General features: G+C 50.4%; 1 protein-coding gene across 2 annotated transcripts in view; it reads right to left on the bottom strand.

Moving 5' to 3' along the window:
* Positions 1–1184: 1184 nt before the first annotated feature.
* The window catches only part of LOC139042344 (annexin A11-like), a 41038-nt gene continuing 16331 nt past the window's right edge, over positions 1185–25891 (bottom strand). Inside the window, exons 2-15 of one of the 2 annotated variants that reach the window (XM_070500382.1) lie at positions 18860–18922; positions 16747–16859; positions 15461–15847; positions 14008–14095; positions 13667–13761; positions 12831–12944; positions 10682–10772; positions 10164–10243; positions 9978–10034; positions 7790–7883; positions 4873–4968; positions 3859–3917; positions 3534–3656; positions 1185–1979 (exon numbers count right to left, since the gene is read on the bottom strand). In XM_070500382.1, coding sequence (XP_070356483.1) covers positions 4937–4968; positions 7790–7883; positions 9978–10034; positions 10164–10243; positions 10682–10772; positions 12831–12944; positions 13667–13761; positions 14008–14095; positions 15461–15847; positions 16747–16859; positions 18860–18922 — 1214 coding nt within the window. In that variant the 3' untranslated portion in view covers positions 1185–1979; positions 3534–3656; positions 3859–3917; positions 4873–4936. The other variant, XM_070500381.1, reaches the window with a different exon arrangement.

Here is a 25891-nt window from a genome sequence, read left to right as displayed (position 1 = left end):
CATGTACAGGTTAAATACTGCCTGCTGGACAGCAGTTTGAAACCTATGGTATAGACAACAGGGCAAAGTAATATCACAATACATTTACAGTCACATTAGAGCAGGTTGAATCTAGGCCCTGGCACAGCTCAGGAGGCCTGCCAGTAGCAGCCTGAGTTCATGGCAAGTTGTGCAATGCCAAGCAGTGCATCCCACCATGCAGTTCCCACCTGATGCCCAAGGACAAGGGGTCTGCCCCAGGGGAGGAGCACCTCAGCCAAGCATGCTGGGTCTTGGTCAAGAGGCTCCAGGCATGGAAACTAGGGCAGAGCTGAAGTGATGAGCAGGGCCTGTTATCGATTCCAGTGCCCACATCAGCCTCCTCTGGTGAGGAAGGCAGGTCTAGGTAGGCCAGGTTGGTGTCTAGCTCATGGCTGCTGTATGCCCCTTGCATCATCTCCTCCTCTATGTTCAGGTAGCAGTGAGGAGTCCAGCAGTACCCACAAGCAGATGTGTACTTTGGAGACAAGCCACTCCCTAGGGCCCTGCCAGGGCTCAGCAGGCTTGATCTCAACCCTAGTCTCTAGAGTCTCGCCTTTCTAAACTTTCAACACTGCAGATCACAAAAGGAGTGAGTGGAGACCCCTGACCAGCAAGGCAAGCTCTGGGCTTCTGGACGTGAGATAGTGATTTCTAGAAATGCTTCCCCTTTTGGACTCACCCCCTCCTACCACCACCAACCAAGAGACAAAAGGCTGGGCGGGGACCACACCCAGGAGCACCCTTTCAGACTGAAGGGTCCCTGAGGGAAGGCACTGGTCTTGTGCCTCTCTGAGTTGTCCCCTCTCTCCTCTCTGGCCCCTGGCCATAAGGCCTATCCCAGGAGTCATGCACACCCCCTCTCGCCCATGCCTTTCCTTCAGGACCTGGGTGAAGAGCCACCCTCTTCCTACCTCACCCTCACTGGACTTCAGTGTGCCTACATCTGACTAAATCCCCACACCTTTTCAGTGTCTGGGCCTCCAGAATGGATTTCAGAAACTTCCCTTCTCAGGTCCAAACAACCAGGTCCCTGTAAATTACTTATGCTCAGGGTTTCCTGAGCACAAATTTCTATTTAAAGTCATATAAATTTTCACCAGCTAATAAGCCTGGAGCTACAGGGCAGAATCACGAAGCAGAAAGAAACAAGCTGGCACCAGGGAAACATTTCCAGAACATTCCAGAGCCGGCTGACTTTAATTTAGAAACAGCTTTTGGCTATTGACATTCAGGTTTAAGGCACATTCCAAATTATAAGAAGCCCTGTCAATGGCAGGGAGCTGCCCTTATTCTTGTGGTTTTGCATGGAAGAAGGAACAGATGACTTTCTGGCTTTTTTTCTTTTCTTTTCTAAAAAGGAGTGAGTTTGGCAATAACAAAGCTCATAACACATTCTCACCAGATGCAAAGATTACCCTTAAAAGGTGCTCCCTTTTACTCCTCAGTGAGGACATGGTGTCCCCCCACCCGACCTCTCTCACTCAAAATATGTATGCAGGAAAGAGTCTTGTATGCATCTGTCTGGCAATGACTATAAAAAAAATGCCTCCAAATAAACATATAAAAACTACATGACTAAAACAAAGCCAAGAGTCTCAGCCACAGGCAAAGGAGAATGATTGCGTGAGTCAGGAAACAAAATGTCTACTTGAGAAGAGAGAAGCAAGAGGCTGTGAGGGGTGAGGAGGAAAGAGATCCTGCGGGAGCTGGAGATCAAGCACGTTATACGGAACAGGAGGAGCACGAGGAGGACAGGGCCAGGGCTCTGTGGACAGTCTGCAGTGGAACACCTGAGGGGCTATTTTGAGGATTTCTTAGAAACAGATGGACATTCCTTTGGCCTTTTCCCGGCACTGCCCTTGCCAGCAGGTGGACAGAAGTGAACCACCAGTCACCGCTCAGTCGTTGCCACCACAGATCTTCAGCAAAATCTTCCGGTAATCCCCTGAAGTGTCTCCCTGGTCACAGAAACAAGGAAGACATCAGTTAAGGGTGGCAGAGCTAGTTCTGGCCTCCTGGGTCTGGATTTCCTTCTGCCTCAAGTGCTCTGACAGAGAGGTAGGCCCATCCCAAGGAAATCCCCCAGCATGCTGGGTGAGGGGCTCACAAACTCAGCATCACAGCTGGCACAGACCTTGGATAGTGCAATTCAGCCTCCCCAACCCTCTGTAAAAAATAGAAGGCTGCACTCACCCCAAGGACTAAAGTTAGAATTTGAAAAATAAAACCAAAAACATATTTAAACAGCCAAAAAAAACCCCTCCCCAGGGCTAACTAACAGTGGTCTTTTCACAGCGCACTGTTGTTGCACTAAATTGGGACTATACCGTAATGTAGTATTATGTCCCGCGCTGGGAATGTAATCTATTGTGAGAGGACCTTCCAGCGGAGGGTGCTGTTATTATTTAGGTATCCAAGCTTACACTGATCTCTCCTCCATCTGAGCCCATCGCACTTTAGAAGCACGGCCCACGCTTAGAAAATTTCTAATCATTTCCTTCCTTGAGGGCAAGTCCATGAGTTCTTCAAGATGCCCACACAGAAGACACTTTGTGAATAATTACTAACTCTCTGCTATCAACAGCATCATTTTATAGCCAGGGAAATGGAGATTGCCTTCTCTCAATGATACGTCCAACATCAAACACTAGTGAGTCTGAAATCAGGACCTGGTCATGGTGCCTACAGTTTCCAGGTTCATGTGAGTTCAGAATGTAACTTTCAGACCACCCAGACTGGAATAAATTTTGTCAGACTGGCTCTGGCAGACAGTGATAAAAGAATGGCTAGTGTTTATGAGACACTTATTGTCACACAATATGCTTTACCTGGACTGCCTTGTTCAAGACTCACAATACTCCTTGGGGGAGCTATTAGCAACCTCGTCTTATGGAGGATGAAACTGGGGTTCAGGAAGGTTTAAAGAAGCTGTTTGAGAGCACTCAGTGAGCAAGCAGAAAAGCCAGAACTGGGCTCTGAGCAGGTGACCCCAGAGCCGTCGCCTCTGACTGCCTCTCTATACTGCCTCCATCACAAAGCTCAGTGAAGGAAGCAGTTATCAGTGAGCCAGAGCTGCATTCTAGGGAGTGCTGGGACCCGAGTCTCACTGACAGATCCCAGAATCACAGGGTGGCTGGGACTCTGAAGGCCAGGCCCCAAGGTAGGAGAAGTCCTGCATATTCTCTGATGCAGATGTTTAGAATCTCCTTCCCCACCCATTTCCTGAGCAATGAATGTGCTGCATGCTAGGGATGTAGGGTGGGGGTGACAGCAGGGTCAAGACCCCTCCTGCCCTCTGGAGCTTACAATCTGTTCGGGAGCAACCAGATGAACCAGTGAAAACTGGAGAGCAAGGACAAGGCCCATAAACAAGACGCCCATATGGGGCAGAGACCAAGCCCATGGGAGTTCTGAGGAGGGAGATGTCAAGGAGACAGTGGAGGTGGCCAGGGAGGTCCACAGGCAAGTGGGACACCAAGAGGCAGCCCAGTCAGCCCCGAGAAGGCCCGTACCGAGATGTCGTGGTACAATGACTTGCCATACAGCCGCTTATATTCCATTCTGATGTCCAGAAGGTCAATCTCGCTGCGAGACACCATGATGCGAATCAGGGTCCGGTCCTTTGTTCCTGCTCCCTGAAGAGAGTCCGCCCAAGGGCATGAGCAATGGGCCTCCTCACCATCCCACTGTCCCACCTTCCCCAGGCACTCTGGCCCCCTCTCCACCCATGGGCTCTCTGTCTCCTTGGCTGAGGGGTGGCTCAGCCCATGCCTTCTATGCTGAGCCTTTGGTCCCTGAGACACCCCCACCCAGACCCTGCACATGAGATTTACATACCCTCATGGCCCTGTTGAGCCTTTCAGCAAAGAAGGCTGGGGTATTCTTGAGACATTTCACTAGAAGAGAAAAACAGAATAACTCGATCTGCAGTAAACTCAGTCCAAGTGGGCATAGAGTACACGAGTATCCTCTTAGGAAGTCAGATGTCAAGCACATCACTGCATCCATCTTCTTCTCCCCCATTCTCCAGGTTCAATTATCCATGGTCTTGCTCTATCTCTTTGGAATAGAAATATCCAGAGCCTGGACCAACCCAACCTCTTTCTTGGCAACTCACACGGTAAAAGTTGCTGTGTGGGGAGAAACGTGGACAGTGATGAGGCCCGTGTGCTGCTCAGATGGGAGAGGTGAGCTGGAGACGCAGAGACCCTCATGGAGAAAGGACGGCCAGGAGGAACAAAAGTCTCCCTAGACTTTTTAGGCCACGATACAAACAGTGAGGGACACGCAGAGAAATGAGGAGGATTTTCCCAAATGGGTATACACCCTCCTGGTGGGCAGGACCTGGCCCATCAGGCCCTGCCTCATAGGGCAGGGCTCAGGCACAGCAAGAAGCCCACCATCATCCTGGGAACTATGCCAGCTCTCCTCAGCAAGGGCCTGTTTTGCTGTTGCAAGGAAAAATCTTTCCATGTGTTTCCATCACAAACATCTGACAACTGCCTGCAGCAATGTATTTTTAGAGGAAACTTGGGAGGATATGAGTCATCTTCCTCCAGGAGAGCAGCTGGTTGCTGGCCCACTAATAACCACACTGCAGCTCCCTTCCCCAGAGCTGTGCCTGAAATATAAACAAGACGCCTCCAGGACAGTTAGGGTACAACTGCACAGGAATCCAGGCAGCACTTTGATTTGCCACCATTTGGGCATGCTAGATTTAGCTATCTTGGATCCTGTGTTTCTTTCACTGCACCACCCTCAACGAGAGGTTGGGTGAGCACCCTGAAAATTACAATACACACCAGTCTCCGGTGGACAGGCAGGTAGGCAAGGCAAGCCCAAGACACCTACCCACTGCCAGCATGCCCTGCTCCAGGTCCCCAGACATCTCCCGGCAGATGCTCTTCTCAATATCTCAGCCTGTCATTCGCTGATACTCGTTGAAAGCTAGTGGGAAGACAGAAGGGACCAGTTATAGACTGAATTCTGTCCCCCCAAAATTCATATGGTGAAATCCTAACTCCTAGTATCTCAGAATGTAACTGTACTTGGAGATAAAGTCTTTAAAGAATTAAGTTAAAATGGGACCCTTAGTGTGGCCCAATCTGACTGGTGTCCTTTTAAGAAGAGATCTGGACACACAGGGAAACGCCAGGGATGTGCACACAGAGGAAAGACCATGTGGGGACATGGCAAGAAGGTGGCCATCTGCAAGCCAAGGAGAGAGGCTTCAGAAGAAACCAAACCTGCTGACACCTTGACCTTGGACTTCCAGCCTCAAGAACTGTGAGAAAATAAATTTCTGTCATTTAAGTCACCTGGTCTGTGGTACTTCATTATGACAGGTAGAGGAAATTAATACAGGACACACAGTGAGGAGACTTCTGCCCCTTCCTCTCTTCCACTTTGCTCCCAGCACCCTGGATAGCCCTATTGACCATACCTTCCCAGCTCTCAATCAGCCAGATGCTTCACCCCCAAGTCGAGTGCACTCCCCTCGAGCTTGTTCATGCGGTCCCGTCCCCTCACCAGGACTGCCCTCACCAGGCTGCTTACCCCATCACACCATAATCCCCTGTTCAGGACCCCTACACACCGATAGCCTGCCCTCTCTTCTCAAATCCCCTACACTTCCAGTCCATGCCATTCCTTCTCCGTTGTCCATGTATCAGCCTTGTCTTTCCCAATCTGACTGAGCTATTGCCCACCCAGCACCCCCAGCTCACCCTAGGACAAGCTGAGCACCACAGGAAGTGGACTGCAGGTTCCTAGAGAGGCAGGCGGCACAATGAGACCTGGGTCCTAACGTTAGCTCTGACCCTGGATATAAATCCTTCTCTAGCCTGGGTCTCAGTTTCTGTCAGTGTTCTCCAAACTTCTGTCATCTGTATATCAGTGTCACGACTTCTGCTATATCTTTATCTGTCTTCATTACTTACTATTTGCTTCAGATCAGCTCCTCTTTTCTCCTAAGTCATAATGTTTGTGAAACCATGGATTTGATGTGCTACTTATATAAGTCTATACTCATTAAAATAAATAATGATTAAAATGAAAATACATTCACTCACGTTCCATCACAGTGTAGTGTAAATGTTAAAAAGCGTGCTGTGGAGCCAGACAGGTGGAGTTGAAACCTGAGCTCGGCCACATTACCAGCTAGATGACCTAATTTCCCGCCCCTGCCCTGGGCCTGCTTTCTCATCCACAGAATGGGAGAACAGCAGCACCTGTCTGCGTGTATGTATTACAAGACCTCGTGCACACACAGAGCAGGTGCCTAGGCTTTCACCTGAGCCACCCACCCTCCCACATTTCTAAGTGTGGTCAGCATTCTCCGTCCTCGCCTGCCTCACACATTAGCTGTTCTGACACTGTTGGCCTCCAGGACTTCCCTTTCTCTGAGTGTTCCTTCTTAAGTCTCCTGCAACGGCCAGGGCCCTGTCCTCTGACTGCTGGTCTCCTCCTGAGAGGACCTCATGCAGTCCCAGAGCCTCAAACACACCTTCAACCCACTCACAGCTTCCAAACCACCATCTCTAGCCTGACCTCTCCTGATCTCCAGACTCATAAACCCAGTTGCCTACCTCATATCTCCAGCCTGAGGCTCCCAATTTCCTTCCCTCCTAAAGCCTGCTCCATCCACAGCTTCCCAATCTCAGTTGAGGGCCACCTCATTCTTCCACCGGCTCAGCGGGAAGGAATCCTTGTGTCCTCCTCAACCCTTCTTTCTCTCATACTCCATGTCCAATTCATCAGCGAACAGGGCCAGAATCCTACCCTTCTCACCACCTGCCCTTGCCACCTGGTGCTAGCCACCATCATTTCTCCACTGGATTACTGCAGCCGCCTCCTAACTGGTTTGCTGTGCTGCCATTGACCCCTTCACTCTTCTCAACACAACAGCCAGTGAACTTGCAAAATCTAAGTCAAATCACATTGTTCCTCCACTCAGAGCCCTCAACGGCTTTCTGTTTTACTCAGGATAAACAATTAGTCCCAACAACTGTCAGCAGGGCCTCCTCCCATCCCTGACCTCACCTCCTACTACTCTCATTCACTCCATCTGCTCCAGCTACACCGACTGCCTTAACCGGTGCTCAGTCACGCTGGGAGCCCCCTGCTCAGGGCCTTTGCACCTGCAACTACTTCATGTTTTTAAAAGAAATGTCATTACCTCGGTGGACTTCCCCAAGCACCCGCCAATCCTCCATCATTCCCTATCCCTGTTTCCAACTTTATTATTTTCTCTAAAGGATTTACCATCTGGTAGGAATTTTATTTTTGTTTACTGCCCATGTCCCCAAACAAGAAGGTGATCCCCATGAGAGCAGGGATGATGTAGTGCTGTTTCCTACAGTCTCCACACCTACTGCAAGACCTGGCACACGGCAGGAGCTCAATTTGTTGAATGAATGAGTTAATAAACGTTAGTCTTATTGTTATGCTCATTTTTTATGCCACATTTTGGATTAGATGCTCTTGCGCTCTCTCAATCCTAACATTCCACATTCTAGCATGTAAAGATACCAGCCAAGAAGGCTCCCAGTTTCCCTTGCCTCTTCCTTTGCTTTCCTCCAGAACTCGATGCTTGCAGAAACTCGGGAAACCTACTGATAACATCTTTTAAATCACCACCAGGGGCTCTTTTAAGGAAGCGAAAGCCCCATGCAGAGCATAACTGCCAAGTGTTCCTGCAAGCTCTGTTTCCCACAATAATTCATCTGCCCTCATATACCTGGCCCCAGGGAGGCCCAGACTGCCTTACCTGCCACTAGGTGGGCCCGGCTCCGGGAGCACAGAACTGCATTGAACTTGGACTCATCTGTTCCCAAGCGGTTCTCCCCAGCTGCATATAGCTCCTGGACAGACAGAGGGGAAGATGGGCATGTGATACAGGCCTCGACCCAGACACAAGGCCCATGTCACCTGGGAGACCTGGGCAGAGTCTCCGGGCCCTGGAGGCCAAGAGGGAAAGGAAATGGGAGCAGCGCCTCGGCTGTGCTCCATTCACTGTGCCAAACTAGACACCATCCGCACTCCCTCACTGGGCAACACAGAGGGTTCTGAGGCTGGGGGGACTCAGGACCAGGAGAACCAAGACCCATTGGGGCCCAGACAAGGAACAGCTTTAACCCAAACAAGGGAGCAGCAGCACAGAGGAAAATGTGAATGAGACGCCTGGGCTTGAGTCCTAGCTCTGCTACCAACTTGCCAGGGGACTCTAGACAGGCCCCTCTAAGCCTCAGTTTCTCATCTCTAAAAGGCAAAAGCTGGATTAGATTTGGGGGTCACAAACCTGAAAGCCCAAGGGGGCCAGCTGGGTAACTTAAATGAGGGAAACAGGCCAGCTATAAGGCCAGGGAGTGGTAGGGACCAAAGCTAGCCACACAGAAGGGCAACTGATTTCTCAGCATCAGCTGAGAACAATGATGGAGGAATGCAGGCTCACAGCTGTCAGATCCATTTCTCATAAGAAGCCAGAAATCCAGATTTCTATGTGAAATTCCCCAATCTTTAAAAAGCAGCTTTCCTATCTAAAAGGAACACGTGAGACAATAACTATCACAATAATTGAAAGATCAGAGTGACAGATGTGGGATTTCATGGGTTAGGCACTTTCCCTGTGTTTCATTGCATATACCATTACATCAGCAAATGGGCAGAATCTGCACTTGCCTATTAAGCTTTTGAAAGTTTCAGCCCAAATGGCTCTAAAGTGCTTTCCAGGCCTCAGATAGCAGCTCTTGATGGAAAGGCACTGATAGGTGAGAGCAGAAGATGGCCATTGGGGGCACAGATCAAGGAGAGGCCGAGCAGGTCCAAACCAAGAAGGCAGAGCAGTAGGCAGGAGACCTTGAAACTGAGGCAACTTCTGCCTCAGCTAGGAAACGGCCTCTATAAGAAATAGGAAAAGCAACACTGGAGCACGAGCCAGAGCCTGGGAGCTTGGGGACTGTCCAGCCCTGAGTTCACAAATGAAAATGGATGTCTCAGGCCAGGGAGATGTTAACTGAGGCAGACCCTGCAGGAGGGGTCTGGGACCAGGGGTCTGTGTGCTGCCTGGGCAGAGAGAACAGAGCCAGGAGTTGGGTGCTTGTCCAGGCTCTGCCTCCAGACTTCCCTGGGCACAATGCTCAACCTTTCTAGCCTCAGTTTCCTCATCTGGAAAGGAAATGGACCAGACCAGAAGAGTAGCTCTCTTCCAGCCCTGACACAGGGCACTCCACAGAGGTCCTCTTCACCCTGATAGAAAGCAAAGATAAGGAGACCACTGGCGGTGCCTGGTGAATGCCCTGCCATGGGTGGCAGGAGTAATGAAGGGGGAGAGAGAAGTATGGCCAGCTCCCTCCCACCAGGAAGCCATGGCTCTCTCCAGCCAGAACCACTATGGTCTGAATTCATTAGTGGCAAACCCAAACTCCTCTAAAGAGGCACTCAGATGCCTGGACAAAGAGAGGAAATGGCAGGACACTTTTCATCTTTTGTCTGCAATTCACACAAGGCTGGGGACAAGGGCAGAATTCTAAGGCTACACAACTAATGGGACAGGTGGTTTCTAGGCTCAAACCTTCAAAAGTTTAACAGGCAAGTATGAATTCTGCCCATTTGCAAACATAATGGTATATATAAGCAAACCCAAGGAAAGTACCAAGTCACGTGAAATCTCACATCTATAACTATGATTCACCAAGGACTGTAATATTTATTATCTCCCACATAAGGGAACCTCTTATTGGTGGGGAACTATAACCTAGAGTGGTTGGGTAACCTGTTCAAGGCCACATGGTTGATAAGTGGCAGGGACTGTATGAAACGCACAGCATCTGGATACTCCTTATCTGTTGCTCTTTCCATCCCAGAACTCCTCCCTTGTGAAGCAAGAAAGTAGAGGACATCCCCACCCCCCGGCTTAGGAAGCCAGGTGGCGTACCTAGCCTGGCCATCACACTCACCTGGACATCTCTCTGGACAAGCAACATGTCCACATTTGTGCTTTCATCCCGGTTTCCCTGAAAGGAAGCAGCTGTATGGTCAAGCCCACTCCGTGGAGTTGCACACCCCTACCTCCCCATCCCTGTTCCTCACTGCTCCAAGATCCACGCCTCTCTGAGCCCCAAGCTCTATTGTGGGAAAGGTACCTGAGAGAGAGAGATAAGCAGCCGCTGAAAGTGCCCTGATGTGTCACTTCGAATGGCTTCCTCCAGGGTCTTTTTGAATTCTGAAAGGGAGACACAGGGAAGGTCCAGCTTGCAGCCACATGAATGAAGCTGCCCACTGTACATAGTCAACAGTGGGCAGTGGCAAAAGAAGGGCATGGGAGTCCTGGGCATGAAGAGACAGGCAGCCCACACAGCATCCTGGGACATATAGTTAGAGATCCAGGAGGGGCTATGACCTCCAGGCTGACCTGGCCTCTGGCCAGTCTTGGCCCAAACCACACTCAAGATATTTTCCCCAGCTCTCCCTTACCTTAGTCACCTGGCCTGTGTGTAAACAGCAGGCAAGGTTGGGTCCTGGATCAAAGTCCAGTGCTTGATGTGTGGCAGATGAAGAGATAAGAAGGCCAGGAGAATAGAGACCCTGGGAGAGGGTGTGGCCGAGGCCCAGAAAGCACAGGAATCAGCAGAGGGCAGAAGGCCCTGGGGGCCAGTCTGACCTGTTTTGTAGGCTCTGCTCAATTCCCGGATGTGTTCGTTGCTACGGGAGGCGAGGATCTCAATCAGGCAGGCCTCATCGGTGCCAGCCCCCTGTAGTGGCCGAGAACACAACAAGCCACAAGCTTATAATAGCTCCCTCACTGGTGCCCAGGAAAGAGAGCAGGCGCCATGCTGCTGCCCCATCCCCCAGGGCACAAGCCCCAGCAACAGAAGCCCCAAACACAGGGACACCCCCAGAGGGCTGCTGCCACCTGGGTCTGCAGCAGCCAAGCTCTCTCCACAGGCCCAGGCAAGTTCCAGATAATGACAGCAACATGGTGATGAGCAGAGACTACAGGATCATCCCCATTCCACCCACCAGGAAACTGAGAACCAGAAAGGTATAGTGACTTGTCCAAGGCCACACAGTAAATGGTGGGTTGAGATGTGGACCTATATCTGTTTTATTCTAAGTTCAGCCTATGAATGAGATGAGAAAAACTGAGAAACTGGGTTTAACACAAGAGAGCAGACATGTGAACAAACTAGAGTCCTAGAGTGAACTGTGGAGCATCTGGAGACATCCAGGAAAAGGTAGCAACAATGAGGATGCAGAGACGACCATGTCAGGGACAGTGAGAAGGTGGAGGACAAGGTCAGCAGCCAGGCTTCTATGTTGGTTTGAATCTCGGCTCTGCCGCTTACTAGTTGTATGACCTTAGGCACGTTACTTAAGCTCTCTGTGCCTCAGGTTCCTTGTCAATAAATGGCAGTGATCCTAGCACCTACCTCACAGGGAAGTCATGCAGATTAAATGCGTTACATACGTAAAGCACTTAGAACAGTGCCTGTCACACAGGAAGCACAACAGAGGGTTAGCTATTTTTTTGATTACTGCTACCATTAGATTACTTAGGGTTTACAAAGAGCTTCCATTAGCCACCTTGCTCAGTGTTCACACGTTCCCATTTTACAGATGCTCAAGGATACATAGGTAGTTCGTGACAGCTGCCCCTGTGATTCACCTAGGGCTATAATATTTATTATCTCTCATATATAAGTGAACCTCTTATTGGTGGGAAACTGGAGCCTAGAGTGGTGGGGTGACTTGCTCAAGGCCACACAGTTGATAAGCAACAGGGACTGTATGTTGTTTCCAGCACTCCACAACCACCACCACCTCATGAAGCTGGCTGGGGGTTGGGGCTGGGCAGAGGGCTGGGGGCCACTGCTGGGGTCCCAGGCCATTGCCCTCCCCAAATGCCTCCTGACCTCCTCCCTAGAAGAAAGCACGTAGGTGTGTTTTAGTGGAGTCACAGTGTGCCCACCTATCAGGCCTCAAAGAAAAGGTGGATTCTTTTGGAGCATCTGTTCGATTCACAAGAATTTCCCCTTCTGTGGGAGCTGCCCTCTCCCCATCCGGTGGATACCTGCTGTGGGTCTTGGGAGGCATGAGACTCTCCAGAATGGTCATAATCTGCCCTTGGTCATAACCAGCTGGACTGGGGGAGATAGTGAACCCAAACTAAGCCAATCAGAATCTGCCCCCTGTTTGGAATTTGGAATGAGGGGACAGTGATCTCTTCTGTGGCTGGATCCCTGAAAGGTAAATGGAGAGGGGTCAACAGGGATCCTCTGCCAAGCAGACATAAAAAAAGCAGCAAAGAAGTAGATGAAGAATGAACTGGACACTCAAGAAGAAGCAGAGACAAGAGGCAAACCCTGCCTGGGTCCCATCCCTCTCCACACCAGGCTGCTAGTCTTTATCCCCATAACTGATTCTCCATCTTTGTTCTGCCTACACTACTCAAGAGTGTTTCTGTTATTTGCCAATAACAGAGCCCTAATGAATGAGGATGACATCACCCATGCCTCATACCCCTCTTCTTTTCACTGCACCACTAGCTTCCTCTACAACCCCAGCCTCCACTATGTTTTTAAGATGGAGAGAAACTTAGATGCTCCCTGATGCTGAATGACACCTCATCTGCCTCTTGGGGAAGTCACCAGAAGTTCCCCTTTCTGTAGCACTTAGACTCCAACCCAAAAGGGTCCAGAAGCCACAGTGACAACAGTAGCTAATGAGCAGGCTAAGACACATCATGCCATCCAGGCCTTCTCCTGGGCTGTGTCTACACATGTGAACACAAACACACACACATTACACACCTTGATGGCTTCCTTTATCTCATAAATGTCAAAGAGGATCGGGGTCTTCATCAGAGCCAAGATTGTCTTCTCAAAGTTTCCTGACAGTTCAGATTTCAGATCTTTGATCAAATCCTGATTGGATATGCAAACAAACAAAAAACCCTACTTTGAGAATCCACAGAAGGTGATTAATAGGGACAATATCCCAGATCCGAGGACCCGCAGCATCAACAGAAAAGCCAAACCCAAGGCCCCAGCCCAGACCTGCAGAATCGGAGCCTGCATTTGAACCAGATTCCAGGGGATCTAGGGCACATTAAAGTTGGATATACTCTGGGCTAGAACACTTGCCTATTCAATATCTACTGTTTTCACCTTTCTAAGATTCAATAGTTCAAAATACAACCACCTTGCCTTTTCCTTCAAAGCTCTTCTATCAGCTAAACTTCCTGAGGTGGTGGTGAAGAGGGCAGGGAGAGCAGCCTGGGTTCCAGGAGGAGACACACCAGGTGGGAGTGGAGAGGAAATGACTTGCCCCTGGTCTCAGTGAGTCATGGCAGACGCAGGGCTACAACTCGGATCTCTGGGCACCTCTCATCAAACCTCAAGTATCCTATGGACTGTGAGATTTCTCCCTCAGAGCATCCTTCACCTCTAGAAGACACCATCAGCTGAGAGGCCACTGGCCAGGTGGACAGCAGGAAATACCCTAATACACCTCATGGTCCATTCCAGGAGATAGAAGCCCCCCTCGGCCAAGGAAAAGCAAGAGTGAGTAGGGCTGGCTGGAGACTATGCCTTGATTTGCGAGGGACCCTCCCCTACCCACAAAACACATATACACACAGACTCACCTTTCCATAAGCTGTCTTGAAGGACAAGAGGATCTGCTGTCGCTGCTTATTGGAATGACTCCCCAGGCAGTCAATGATGGCCTGCTCATCAGTCCCTGGAGGAAGAAGAGGTGGGAGTGGGCAGGGCCGGGGGTTGTGGGCATGCTCTGCAGCTGGAGACTTCCCTAGTCTGGGTCCTCCAATTCTCCTGGGCCTCTCAACTATACCCCCATATCCACCTTCTCTTTCACCACCCCTGGTGCCAGGCTGCCCCCATGCAGCAGCCCCAGCCCGCAGAGCCATGTGTAACTACTTGGGGAATCAAAGGGCAGTTAGCATTTGAGCCACCCAGGGTCTCTCACCAAAGCCTTTCATAGCCTTCCGCAGGACCTCAGCATCTCGCAAGGGGTCAAAGGCAGGAGCATCTGTGATGGTGCCTCGGTTTCCAAACTGCTCAGACAAACAGACTTAGGTGAGATGCTGCATCCCCCAGATGTGAGATTGCCCTACCCCAGACTCTGGGAATGGCCTTTTCTCTAAAAGTTGGGGTACCAGAAGGAGCCCGCAAGCAACAGTGCAGAGGACTCTACATGGAGTTGGACTAACGTAACCATTATCTGTCCTCGTGTCCTGGTACTGAAGCTTCTGCTTGGCTCTCTTGGCTAGGAGCCCACCTCTAGCTGAGTCCTGACGCTGAAAAACCTGCCCAATGCCCAGGTCCTCCAGGGCTTGACCTGGGTTCCTGATGAAGGGGAGGCCTTGGAAACAAGGGGCACTGGCCTCTCTCAGTGCCTCACCACCACAGCACACGAGAGCACATATCAGGGTCCTTGTAACAGGGCCTGGCTAGTCCATGGAGCACCTTTGTGTGAATTAGAAAAAAGTGCTCCCTCTAGGGGAATGAAGGTGCCCGACCTTCACAATGGTACATGTAGCCCGACTACCTCTTAGACTAGCACTGGTTCCCTGGCACTGTTTTCTAAATTCTGTGACCTGTGTTCCTGCCGGACTTCCTCCTGACACCAACAGCTGCACTCCCCAGCATACCTGAATTTTCCTGCCTAAACTGTGTCCTGGTGGATTATCTTCTGTGGCTAGTACAAACTGGTTATAACACAGTTAAGGAGATAAGCTCAGAGGAAAGATAAGGCAGAAGGCAGGGAGGGAGACAGCAAGCAGGGCAGGGGTGGGAGAATGTGTGGGGGTAGAGGCAGGAAGGAGAGGGGATCCTCTGTCTAAAAATAGTAGTCAAACACATACCACTAGCCTTGGGCTTGGCTGTTTGGCCACATAACCATGACAATGAATTCTAGGCTCTGCAAACATGAATTGCTCTTCAAAATGAGCCAAGAGCAACTCTGAAAGAACTGCCAACAATCTTCCCTACCCAAAGGAGGTTTGAAGAATCCTCTAAAACAAGCCTGGAAAGGCACATCCAAGGGACTAAAGACTAAGAGCCGTTGGGCATAAAGCCTGGAGACCAGTGGCCCAAACAGTTCTTACAAAACACAGAGCCCAGGCAGCAAATAACACAGGAGGAATGAAGGGTACCCTGGGACGTTCAGACCCAACTTGCACACAGAACATCTAATCAAACTGGGAGAAACCAGGCAGCTCCCTGAGGTCTTCAGAAATACAAACCAGGGGTGAGGAGTCTTTGAGAAAGTGACAGTCTGTTAAAACAAGAGGTTATAGCCGAAGGACTTAGCTCTCCCTTGTACCCTCCCTGGCCTTGCTGATAGAGGACGCTGAGCCACACGTCTCAGGCCTTTGGGGCCCAGGCTAGACTGAGGGTAGGGCAGGGCTGGCACTTACCTGGGCTGGGGACACAGCAGGGGTGACAGTCCCGGACCCTGAGTATCCTGGATAACTTGGCATGGGCTGCTGCTGCTGCCCAGGAGGTGGCATTGGTGGCTGTCCAGGGTAGGTCATCGGTGGCTGCCCAGGGTAGGCCCCTGGGGGCTGCTGCCCAGGGGGCGGCATGGGATGGCCTGGCACAGGAGCCCCTGGATATGGCAGATATGAAGGCATCCCGGAGGGTGGGTTTCCTCCAGGGGGCGGGTACATTCCATATGGAGGCTGCTGGGTGGAAGGGGGTTGCCCAAAACCCCCAGGGGGCACCGGAGGGTAACCACCCCCAGGGGCCCCAGGGTACAGGTTGGGCATGTTGGCTCCTCCGAATGTCCCAGACATGTTGGCTGCCTGAAAGTCCACAAAGCAGAGCCTAAGATTAATGGCCCCTGCTGAGAGAGCCACACTCTGCCATCTGCCCTTCCCTGCCTTGAGCCCTGCAGTGGGCTCTCAGGAGCCACAACCAGAGCTGGAGCAGAGTCTGAGCACCAGTGGCTTCTCAGCAAGGCCCACCTTGACACTGTTCCACATCCCTTCCACCTGTACTGCTGATCTCCTGACTTGCTCTAACACCACACCATTTAATATGGCTACTACCTGTCTCCTCCCAGTGGATAAGTACTCAAGGCTGAGACTTTCATTTGTTTTATCCACATATCCCCAGTGCCTAAAACAAATCTGAACAAATCAGACTATGCACTGATTGCACTGTTTACATAAAGCATACATTTGTTTTCAGATTACAAAATACACTATTTTAAAAGCAAATCAACAAATAAAAGTAGTATGCCTGTCCATGCTACCAGGCACCCGCTCCCAGTCCCAACCAGAATAGCCATCTTTACAGACATGCACAGGCATGTGAACATGCATGTACACAGCACATGCACACACATACACATTCTCACCTCCTAATCCTATGCTGAGCTCATACAGAAGGTGCTCAATATATATTTCATGGAGGCATCACCCCTACCCAATCCTCCAGGGCTGAAAGGGACCTGAGAGACCACGCAGCCAAGGCATTCCCCTTGCCCTCATTTTACAGGTGGGAAACGTCAAGATGCAGAGAGGGATAGCAAGCAGGTGAGAGTCCCTGATGAAAACTCTTCTGTCCTAAGATGCAGCTCAATACACTCAGCACCCACAGGTCACACACACACAGACACCTCTGATGCCATGGAAGCTAGCAGCCTCTAGCCATGCAAGTGTGGCCCCAGCGGCAGCCCCAGCAGGAGGGCTGGACTCACCAGTCCTGAGAGGTAGTCCTGGTTGAACTGCCCTGTGTAGTTGGCCACATTATCCAGCCCAATGGGAGGCATGTTGGGCAGGGGGTAGCCAGCTCCTCCCCAGGCACCACCACCTGAAAGCAACACCAAGCCCTTTAGCTCCTTGTTGGCCCTCCAACAATGAAAGGCAGAGCATCAAGCTCCCAGGGGTTCAGAAGGGGAGACTACCCAGGGAGGGCCTTGGGGATGGTGCTACAGACCATACAGAAAACACTCAGTCAAGAAAGTCTAACCCAATCCCACTGCCAGCGGAAGAGAAGAGGGAACCTTCTCCTCCTTCCGGGGAGGAAGGTGAGGTTCAGCAAACACCCCCACGACCCTCTGTGGGGTATTAAGGAGTAGGAGGCCAGGGACAGGCTCTGCTTTTAGGAGCCTAGGGGCTCACCACAGAGAGGGAGCGCAGACACAAGAACAGGACAGTGTCATTTTAGGACACTGTACTGAGCCCATGACAGTGGGGAGCTCAAGGAGCACCAAGAAACCAGAGGCAAAAGCATGGCAGGGGGCAGGTCCTGCCAAGTTGGCTGTTTGCTTTTAGGAGTCTGTAAGAGGCAGGGAGAAGTAGAATGAGAGGATGGAGGGAGATGGGGCTGAGTCACATGTCCTTGTGAGGGGACAGCAGTGAAAAGCCCCAGTTCTGAAACCAGCAAGACAGGGGTATGTGCCCCGGGGCGATGCCCTCAAACCCTCTGGTTCAGTTTCCTCAGCTGACAAGTGGGGATAATAGCTAGCATTTGCCTCAAATTGTTGTGATGAGGACTGAGAGAGCTAATGCCTGTGCAGGGCATAGCTGGGTGCCCAGTGAGTGTTCCTATGTTACAGTTGTCACTGTGACAAGCAGTATGGCAGTGAGCATCATAATGTGAGCTGCTTGCCTATGAGATGCATTCCTGTCCATGGCAGTGAAAAGGCCCAGGGGACCTCGAGTTTGGCTTTTCAGCTCCAGGACTCCGGGACAGTCAGGACAGAGCCTCCTAGGAACCACCTGCCTGCTCCCCGTCTTGCTGCTCAGAGGTAGAATAGCTGTGCTGACAGAGGTGGCAGTGGTAGGACACAGATGGTACGATTCCTACTAGAGAGGGGACTGAGGCTAGTGCTGGCAAATCTGGGCCCGGGCTTGTTCAGAGGGAAATGTCCCAGCTCAACCCCTGATACACCCTGTCACAGTGGCGGAGCTGCACCTCCCCGCTCCACCTGTTCTTCACCTGTTGAATGGAAGGGCGGATCCAAATGGCCTGCAGGGCCATCAGTGCTCAGACTCAAGGACCTCAGTTCTAGGGAAAAGAATGTGCCCAGTGGTCTCATGGGGTGAGGGGTAGCACAGCTCAAGCAACCTCAGGATGACCTGGAATGGTATCTCTTCTCCCCCTTGTCCCAGGAGCCCTCATTATTTCCTTTCCTACTGTGGGGATCAAATCTCATTTCAGGAACCCAGGAGGGGAAAGGGCCAGAGAAGATGCCTTCTAAGTGTGAAGAGAAGCATTGTGGCTGGGGCCGGGATCCAATCGCCTGACCAGCTGGTGCAGCCTCACTACTATTGGCCCACAGCTTCTTGCAGCCTCAGCAGGAACATCTGACTCTTAGCAACTGCCCCCACTTCCTCCCCTCGGCAGGGAGAACCCTGCCACTGCAAAACCATGCACCTTGAGCACAGGGTAGCAGAAGTGACAAAGGGCAATTGTCACCTAACAATGCTTCGGAGGACACCGTGCCAGAGGCTTTACCTGGCTATCTCATTAGTATCCGGGACAGCCCAGGGAGGGAGAGATCCTTGAAGCCATTTGCAAAGGAGAAAACTGAGTCTCAGAGAAGGGAAGCCATTTGCCCACTGCTATCAGCTAGTAAGGCAAGAGACCAGGTCCTGGCCTGGTTCTAGACTTCCAGAAGCAGCTTGAAACTCAGGCCTCTCCTGGCCTCAACATCCATGCTCTTCTCCAGTCCCAACCTGGCTGTGCTGTGGGAGCATGACAGGAGTGAGGAAATGACTGGAAAGCCCTACTCCTCCTCTACTCTCTACTGCTGGACACTAAGCAGAGAAGGCATTCCCACTCCGGCCCGCCCCAAACCCTCTTACCTGGTGCAGCTGGAGGATAGCCACCTGTGGGCAGGGGAAAGCCAGGGTAGCTCATGGTTAGATCTGAAAAGGAAGAGGAAAGCACGCTCAGGCTTCGCCAGGAGCTCCCACCAGCCTTACTGGCGGCTTCTTTGTAGAACAGCAACACCCACAAACCGGTGCCCCTCTTGTATCAGGTGTGACCTGTGGCAACCCAATTTATCCTCTACCTGCTGGGGCCTTCAGCTAGAAATGGCAACCAAGGTGGGCTCATCTTCAGGGTCAGGCTCACGCCCACACCCCACTATAGGATTCACCACCCACCAGCTGGTGGGTTTCCTTGAAAACCCCTTTCACCCAAGCTTCATTCCCACCGCTGCTGACAAAGGATGCTGTGTTTGTGTGGAGCTGTTCTCCAACTTCAGAAGATAGCCTCATGCTCAGGGGTCCAGGTCTGTTTGGTTTTATCTTCCAGTGTCCATATCACCCTCCATCGAACAGGGAAAGCCAGAGTCCATCTCCCTGTGCCCAACCTATAGACTCCAAGCTATCCAGAGCAGCCTCCAAACTGGATCTGCCCCAAGCTACACTTTTCATTCTCCAACCTCTGGTTCACCGGGCAAGGGAACCTGGTACAGTATGGAGAATCATTACTCCTAGAAGCAAGAAGAGACCTCAGGAGGGTTCATCTGATCTAGGATCCGGAATCATGGCAAGTGAGGCAGTACCATCCCATTTCTACAGATGAACCAGCTGGAGCTCAGAAAGGGTAAGTGACCTGCAGATCACAAGTAAGGGAAGAAGAAAGGCCTGGAACCCCGGGCTCTTGCCTGCTGGTGCTGAGTGGGATACCTGCTCTAACACACTCCCTCTGTATACAAATCCTTCTGCCATGCCCCATGCCAATTAAACTGCCCAGGACAGCCACAGATCTGCCATGACACCAGTCACTCAGAGACTGTCATGCCACCTGCCTACTCTTGCTAATCAGTGGCTGCTGCAGTTTGCAGAGCCATCCAGTGATAGGTGAGGATATGTGAGGAAACCTGTAGGCCCCCTTAACAATCATACCTGCTGGCCCCAGGTGAGCTGCTCCTCCTTGCATGCTGGGCCCCAACCCAGATTAGACCCATTGCTTCCCACACTGCACTGCACTAAAACCACCTGGAGGGCTTGTTAAACACAATAGTGGGCTCCACCTGCAGAGTCTGAGTCAGCAGATACAAAATTTGCATTTCTAACAAGTTCCCAGGTGATGCTGCTGGTCTAGGGACTCCACTTTGGGAACCACTGCTCTAAAGGCTGCTCTCCACCTACAAGATTCTAGTGGCCCTTCACAGCCACATTCGAGAACTGGGCATGTTGTTTTCAAGAAAGCTGAAGGATTTCCTTAAAGTGGTGCTGGTCCCCACAGGGTAGGCCTAGTTCTCAGCCCTATGGGTGTGGTAATTCGTTTTGGTCAGTGGGTCCAGAGGTGACTATAGGCAAAGCAATATGAGGCCAGATGATGGGCAAGTAACCTTGGAGAAAGCTAGAATTGGCTACCTGCGGTGTGTGCCAAAGCCCCTTCCCCTTGCCCATTGCAGTGAGGTGGTTGAGCTCCCCAGTGGTGCTGCCCTTGTCTGACTCATCTCCCTGTGGCTGGGTGAGCCGTCAGCACAAAGCCCTCCCAGGTCCTGCCCTCAGCCTGACTCTCCTACCAGAACCCTCAGACCTCGCTGATGAAGAAAGAGCCTGGAGATTTAAAGGATGGATGGGCCAGGAACCTTCCGATGGGAGAAAGAGGCACTCCCCTGCAAAGGAACAGGGTGTGCGACAGTTGTTTTCCTACATCTGTCTCTGGAGACCACCACTGCACAGAAGCTTTGGTCACCAAAGCCCCTCCACCCACCCACTTCTTGTCTCCTCCCAGAGCAATGAGGCCAAAAGGCCTATCCACAGCCAGGTGGGGAAAAAAACAAAACCAAACAAAAGCTGGGTACCATCCTGTTCGATGCACCAAAATAAATTTCAGCCAGACCAAAGATTTAAACATAAGAAGTGGTCCCAAACCGCAAAAACATAAAATTAAAGTTCTGCATAAGAAATAAATAAGGAAAACAACTTAAAAAGAAATGACAAATTTAGGAAAAATGTTTTATGATAAAAAGATCAAAAACTACTAGAGAAACTTAAATGATGGGAACAGGTAATTACAGAAAAGGAAGTGAAGCTGTTTACCCTCACTAATACACTGAGAATTGCCAGTCAAAAACACAGACATCAAAATTAAAAATGACACTCTTTGACCCAGAAACTCTACTTCTGGAAATGTTTCCCAGACACACACCTGTGTGAAATGACATACACACATGAATTTTACTGCAGCATTAGCTGTTACAACCACCACCACCCCCTACATATCCACCTGTAAGAGGCTGGTTAAATAAATAACAACAGATCCATACAATGGGTACTCTGAAGCTGTTTTCAGAATTAGCCAGCTCTACATACAGGGACAGGAAATGATCCCCATTATTAATCAAGGTGCAATACTAAGCTGACTTAAAAAAATAAAACAAACACAAACTTAGTGGGGGGGGTGTGTGTGTGTGTGTATATATATATATATATATATATATATACACAGAACCACAGAATCATCCTGGAATAAACAAGAAACTGGGTAAACTGGTTGCCTAGGGAGGAGAAACCTGGGGACAGAAATGAAGCTTACTGTTTATATTTGCATTTTTTGCCACATACATGTATTGCCTGTTAAAAAACAACTTTAAAAAAGGCCCAATTCAGGTGGGGATTTCTGGGCTCACTTGAGGCCATGGCTGTCCTTCTAAGGTTTGAACAACTCACACAGGCTCATTCAGTCCAAGGCAGCGGGCTCTGGGTCTGGGGTTAGCATTGTTACATAAACATACCATGGACTCAGAAATGGAGGCACTGCTAGTATTCCCCACCCCAGACAGGACCACAGGCCAGCCTCTGCGGCTCACAGGGCAATGGCACTGATTCCCAGGAGCGCTTCACAGAGTTCTCAGCAAGAGTCAAAATCAGTCTCCTGGTGACTCTGGTTTAGCTCTGCCCTGAGTGCCCCACAGGCCGGGACTAATCCCATGTCCAAAGAGCAGTCCTTCATCCCTGGGTCTTCCCCTCTCCCCAAGAGACCACCTCCAGTCTTCCCCTCTCCTGAAAAAAGTCTCATTTTTTTCCACCAGTTCCTGCCTGAAATAGTTTTCAGCCTGCAGCCCACTCCCTTTCTCTTTCTCTGAAAGCTATCTTCAGAACCAAAGGCCCCAGGTGTGGTCTAAAGAGTGCAGGACCAGGTGAAGGGCAGGACCATCAGCCCACTTCTCCCCATGGGTGTGGCTCCCAGCCCCTCTGGCTTGGTAACTCTTGGGTGTTCAGGACAATGAAGACCTGATGTGGATCCTTGTTAAATTTCTCCCTTAAGTTCTGCCCGTTACTCCAGCCTACTGAGATCTCCTGAGATTCTGACTGACATCAAACATCTTTGTGCGCCCTCTCAGCTTTGTTTTATATCTACCAATTTGGTAAGCGTGACATGCGTTCTTCCAAGTAACTGATACAGAAAGGGCCAACGACGGACACACCCCAGCTCGACAACAGCGGGTACAGGCACTCAACCAGCTATCTGGCCACCTAACTCCACCACGACCCAGCGCACATTTCCCCATCTTGTTCACAACAGTATAAAGAGGGCCTCCTCCAAATTAGAATTCTAACACATCTCCCATGCCCAGAGCCCTGCAGTTCATTTGCCTAATAATCCCCAGGAGAAAAGCAAATGCAGCCAAATAACCTGGGGCAACCTTGGGATGCACCATGTTGGCTCCAAGTGCCTACCCAACCCACCCACATCCTAGGGGACTTCAGACATTGCATACAACTCTTTAACTTGCAACAGCTACATTCTTCCCCCCTTTTCAGAAAATTCAGGAATCTGCTGGGCAATTAGACTTTTGGTGATGTAGTCTCTACAGAAGTCAAAATATAATGATGTACACTTGAAATTTATTATAAACCAACGTTACTTCAATTAAAAAAAAAATCTCATCATCCAGTCTTTGGGGAACTTTGGCCTCCACTTTTTCTCAAAAGAGGCCACCATCAGGGCCTGTTGTCTTTGGCAAGCCATTCCCAGCTAGGACAGGAGCTCCAGCAGGCTCCCAGGTGCCCCTCACCTTCCCCTCACAGCCTGTCCAACCCTCACTCTCCAGGACAGAAGGGGACACAGCGAGTTTCAATCCAGCAGATCTGCTTTCTCTCTGGCCTCCATGGTATCACACACGCACCGACCAATGCCTTTCTCCTACTTCTGTCCTTTAGCAAAGAAAAAGGGTGCCTGCATGGGAATGCATCACACTGCTAATGCGATTCTGACAGGCTGGGAGATATCCCTGTTCTATGCTGGCTCTGGTCACGGCACTGCCACGGGGACTCAATAGTGAGAGCCTCCCGCACACAGCAGGCAGCTGGCCTCCTCAGGGATTACTCCAATTCTTAGAAACTAGCCTCCAGGGAACTTCCAGCCTCTGGTCCTACCTCTCTCAGGGCACACTGCAGCAAAAATAGCACCCTTCCTCACTAGGACCATCTACCAGCAGCTGTGTACCCAATTTCATCCAGCTGTGGCCCTCTCTCCTCTCTGGCTAAACTGGTGATTCTCAAACTTCAACCTGCAAAACAATCACCTGCTGGGCTCGTTAAAGCGAGACTGCTGGATCCCTCCCCTACAGCCTCTGAATCAGTAGATTTGAGATAGGCCCCCAAACCTGCATTTCCAACACACTTCCAGGTGATGCTGATGCTGCCTGACTGTGGACCACACTTTGGCTAGCACTGCTTCATCATGCATGAGAATCACCTAGAGGGTGCGCTCAGAATGCTGAGGCCTGGGCTCCAACCACTCTGGGCCCTTCAACCTGGGATGAGCCCAGGAATCTGAAATTAAAACAAGCGCCCCATCCCCATACCCAGCAATTCTGATGGAACTGATTCTGTGCTCCACACTCTAGGAAACACCTTTCCCTTCAAGGTACTTGGATACTTTCTACTTATACTGTCTAGCCTTTCTTCCCAGCAGAGCGCTGAGGACAAGCACCAAAACCTGGGCATCCCAGGATCCCATCAGAACCAAGCCTCAGAATGCTGGGGGAATGCTGAAATAATACAGCAGGTACACAGCAGGCTTCTCAGGGACTGTAAAAGGGCCTGTCCCCTAAAGCTGTGTATACATACACCAGAATACCATTACATCACAAGGGCTCCACAAGGGCACTGGCCAGAGTCCCCAAACAGAAGAATCTAGAAATGCTGTGTAGAGAAAAGAGGCAAAATCCCTCAGAACAAGAAGAATCTCACCCCAGCCAGCTACCCCTCTACCATAATGGAGAGCCTTGTTTCCCCACCCCAACAATGGGAGATAGAGATACAGGCTGGGCCACACACTATGCGCATCTTCTGGTGTCCTGCCTGACTTCCAGGGGCACAGAAGAAAAAGAAGGGATGGTGAAACTGGCAGTTAGCCATTGATGATTAAGTAGTTAGTAACTAAAGATTTTTTTTCTTTTTTGCAATTACTATTATAGCTTTCAGTTGTTCACCCACCCATTGTTAACCATGCTGTTTAGGACACACGCTATCTGACTCCCACTAGGTTCCTATAGATAACATCTCCCTGGAGCCTGGGTCACCATGGTAATGGGTGTGTGAGCAGTTTGACAAGAATTAGAACTCCTTGTCCACTTCAGGGCGTTTGAGACCACCAACCCATCAACTGGGCCTGCACAGATGTCTAATAAGTGACCTTTTAACATCAAGAGGCTAAAACCCCCACCCCCAGATCATGCTAACAACACCATTTTGTGAACATAGGTCCTATGAAGAGGCATGAAGTTTGACTACACTTGCGCAGATCATCAATTACCTCACCTCTCCTCACCTCCAAACACATCTCCACATTTCAGACCATCTTGTCCCTCTACCCCATAAATATCCCTGAGTCCCCATTTCCAGGGAGGTGGATTTGAGACTTGTTCTCCCCTTTCCTCACTTGGCTGCCTTGTGATTAAACTCTCTTTCTGCTGTAATCTTATCGTCTCCGTGCTTGGCTTTCTGGGCAATGGGCAAAAACGAACCTGGTTCAGTAACAATGGGTGGCGGCAGTGCCTTGCCTTGGCACAAGGATACAGAAGTGTCCTCCCCAGAGGACCAGCACAGAGCTCAGGTGGGATGGAGCTTGCAGCAAGCTAACGCTGGGAGGAGGCAGAGGCCTGAAAGCATCATCCTGCAGTGAGAGCTCCCACCCCTTAGAGCCCGGCAGCAAACCACGCAGGCCTGGACTAGACTGGATGCTTTCACAGGGTGACCCCTCCAGTGGCCTTCCCCAGCCTGCAGGCTGGACAATTCATTTGTGTGTTCATTTTTTAATATTAAATCCTCAATCTGTTTTTATGCAAAAATTCAGAGTTTAAATCATGCAGCTCAGACAGTCCCTGCTGATGTATTTTTTAAAATAAAAGGAAGAGAAGACAAGCCACAGACTGGGAAAAATGTTTACAAAATACACATCTGACAAAGAATTGTTATCCAAAATATCAAAAGAACTCTTAAAAACAACAGTAAGAAAACACACAACCCAATTAAAAAATGGGCAAAAGGAGGCCAGCCCCGCGGCCGAGTGGCTAAGTTCACGTGTGCTCCGCTTCAGCACACAAGGGTTTCACCGGTTCAGATCCTGGGCGTGGACAGGGCTGCTCTCAGGCCACGCTGAGGTGGCATCCCACATAGCACAACCAGAAGACCTACAACTCGAATATACAACTAGGTACTGGGGCTGGGGAGAAGAAGAAGAAGGGGGAAAAAAGAGTATATTGGCAATAGATGTTAGCTCAGGTGCCAATCTTAAAAAAAGATTTAAAATAAAAAAAAAAAGGGCAAAAGACCTGAACAGATATATGAAAAGACACTCGACACTATACAACATTAGGGAATTGCAAATTAAAATAACAATGAGATACCACTACACACCTATTA

Source organism: Equus asinus, chromosome 28, assembly GCF_041296235.1.
Source record: "Equus asinus isolate D_3611 breed Donkey chromosome 28, EquAss-T2T_v2, whole genome shotgun sequence".
NCBI lineage: Eukaryota > Metazoa > Chordata > Mammalia > Perissodactyla > Equidae > Equus > Equus asinus.
Note: the sequence above shows the minus strand (reverse complement) of the source record. Positions and strands in the feature narration are given on the sequence as shown.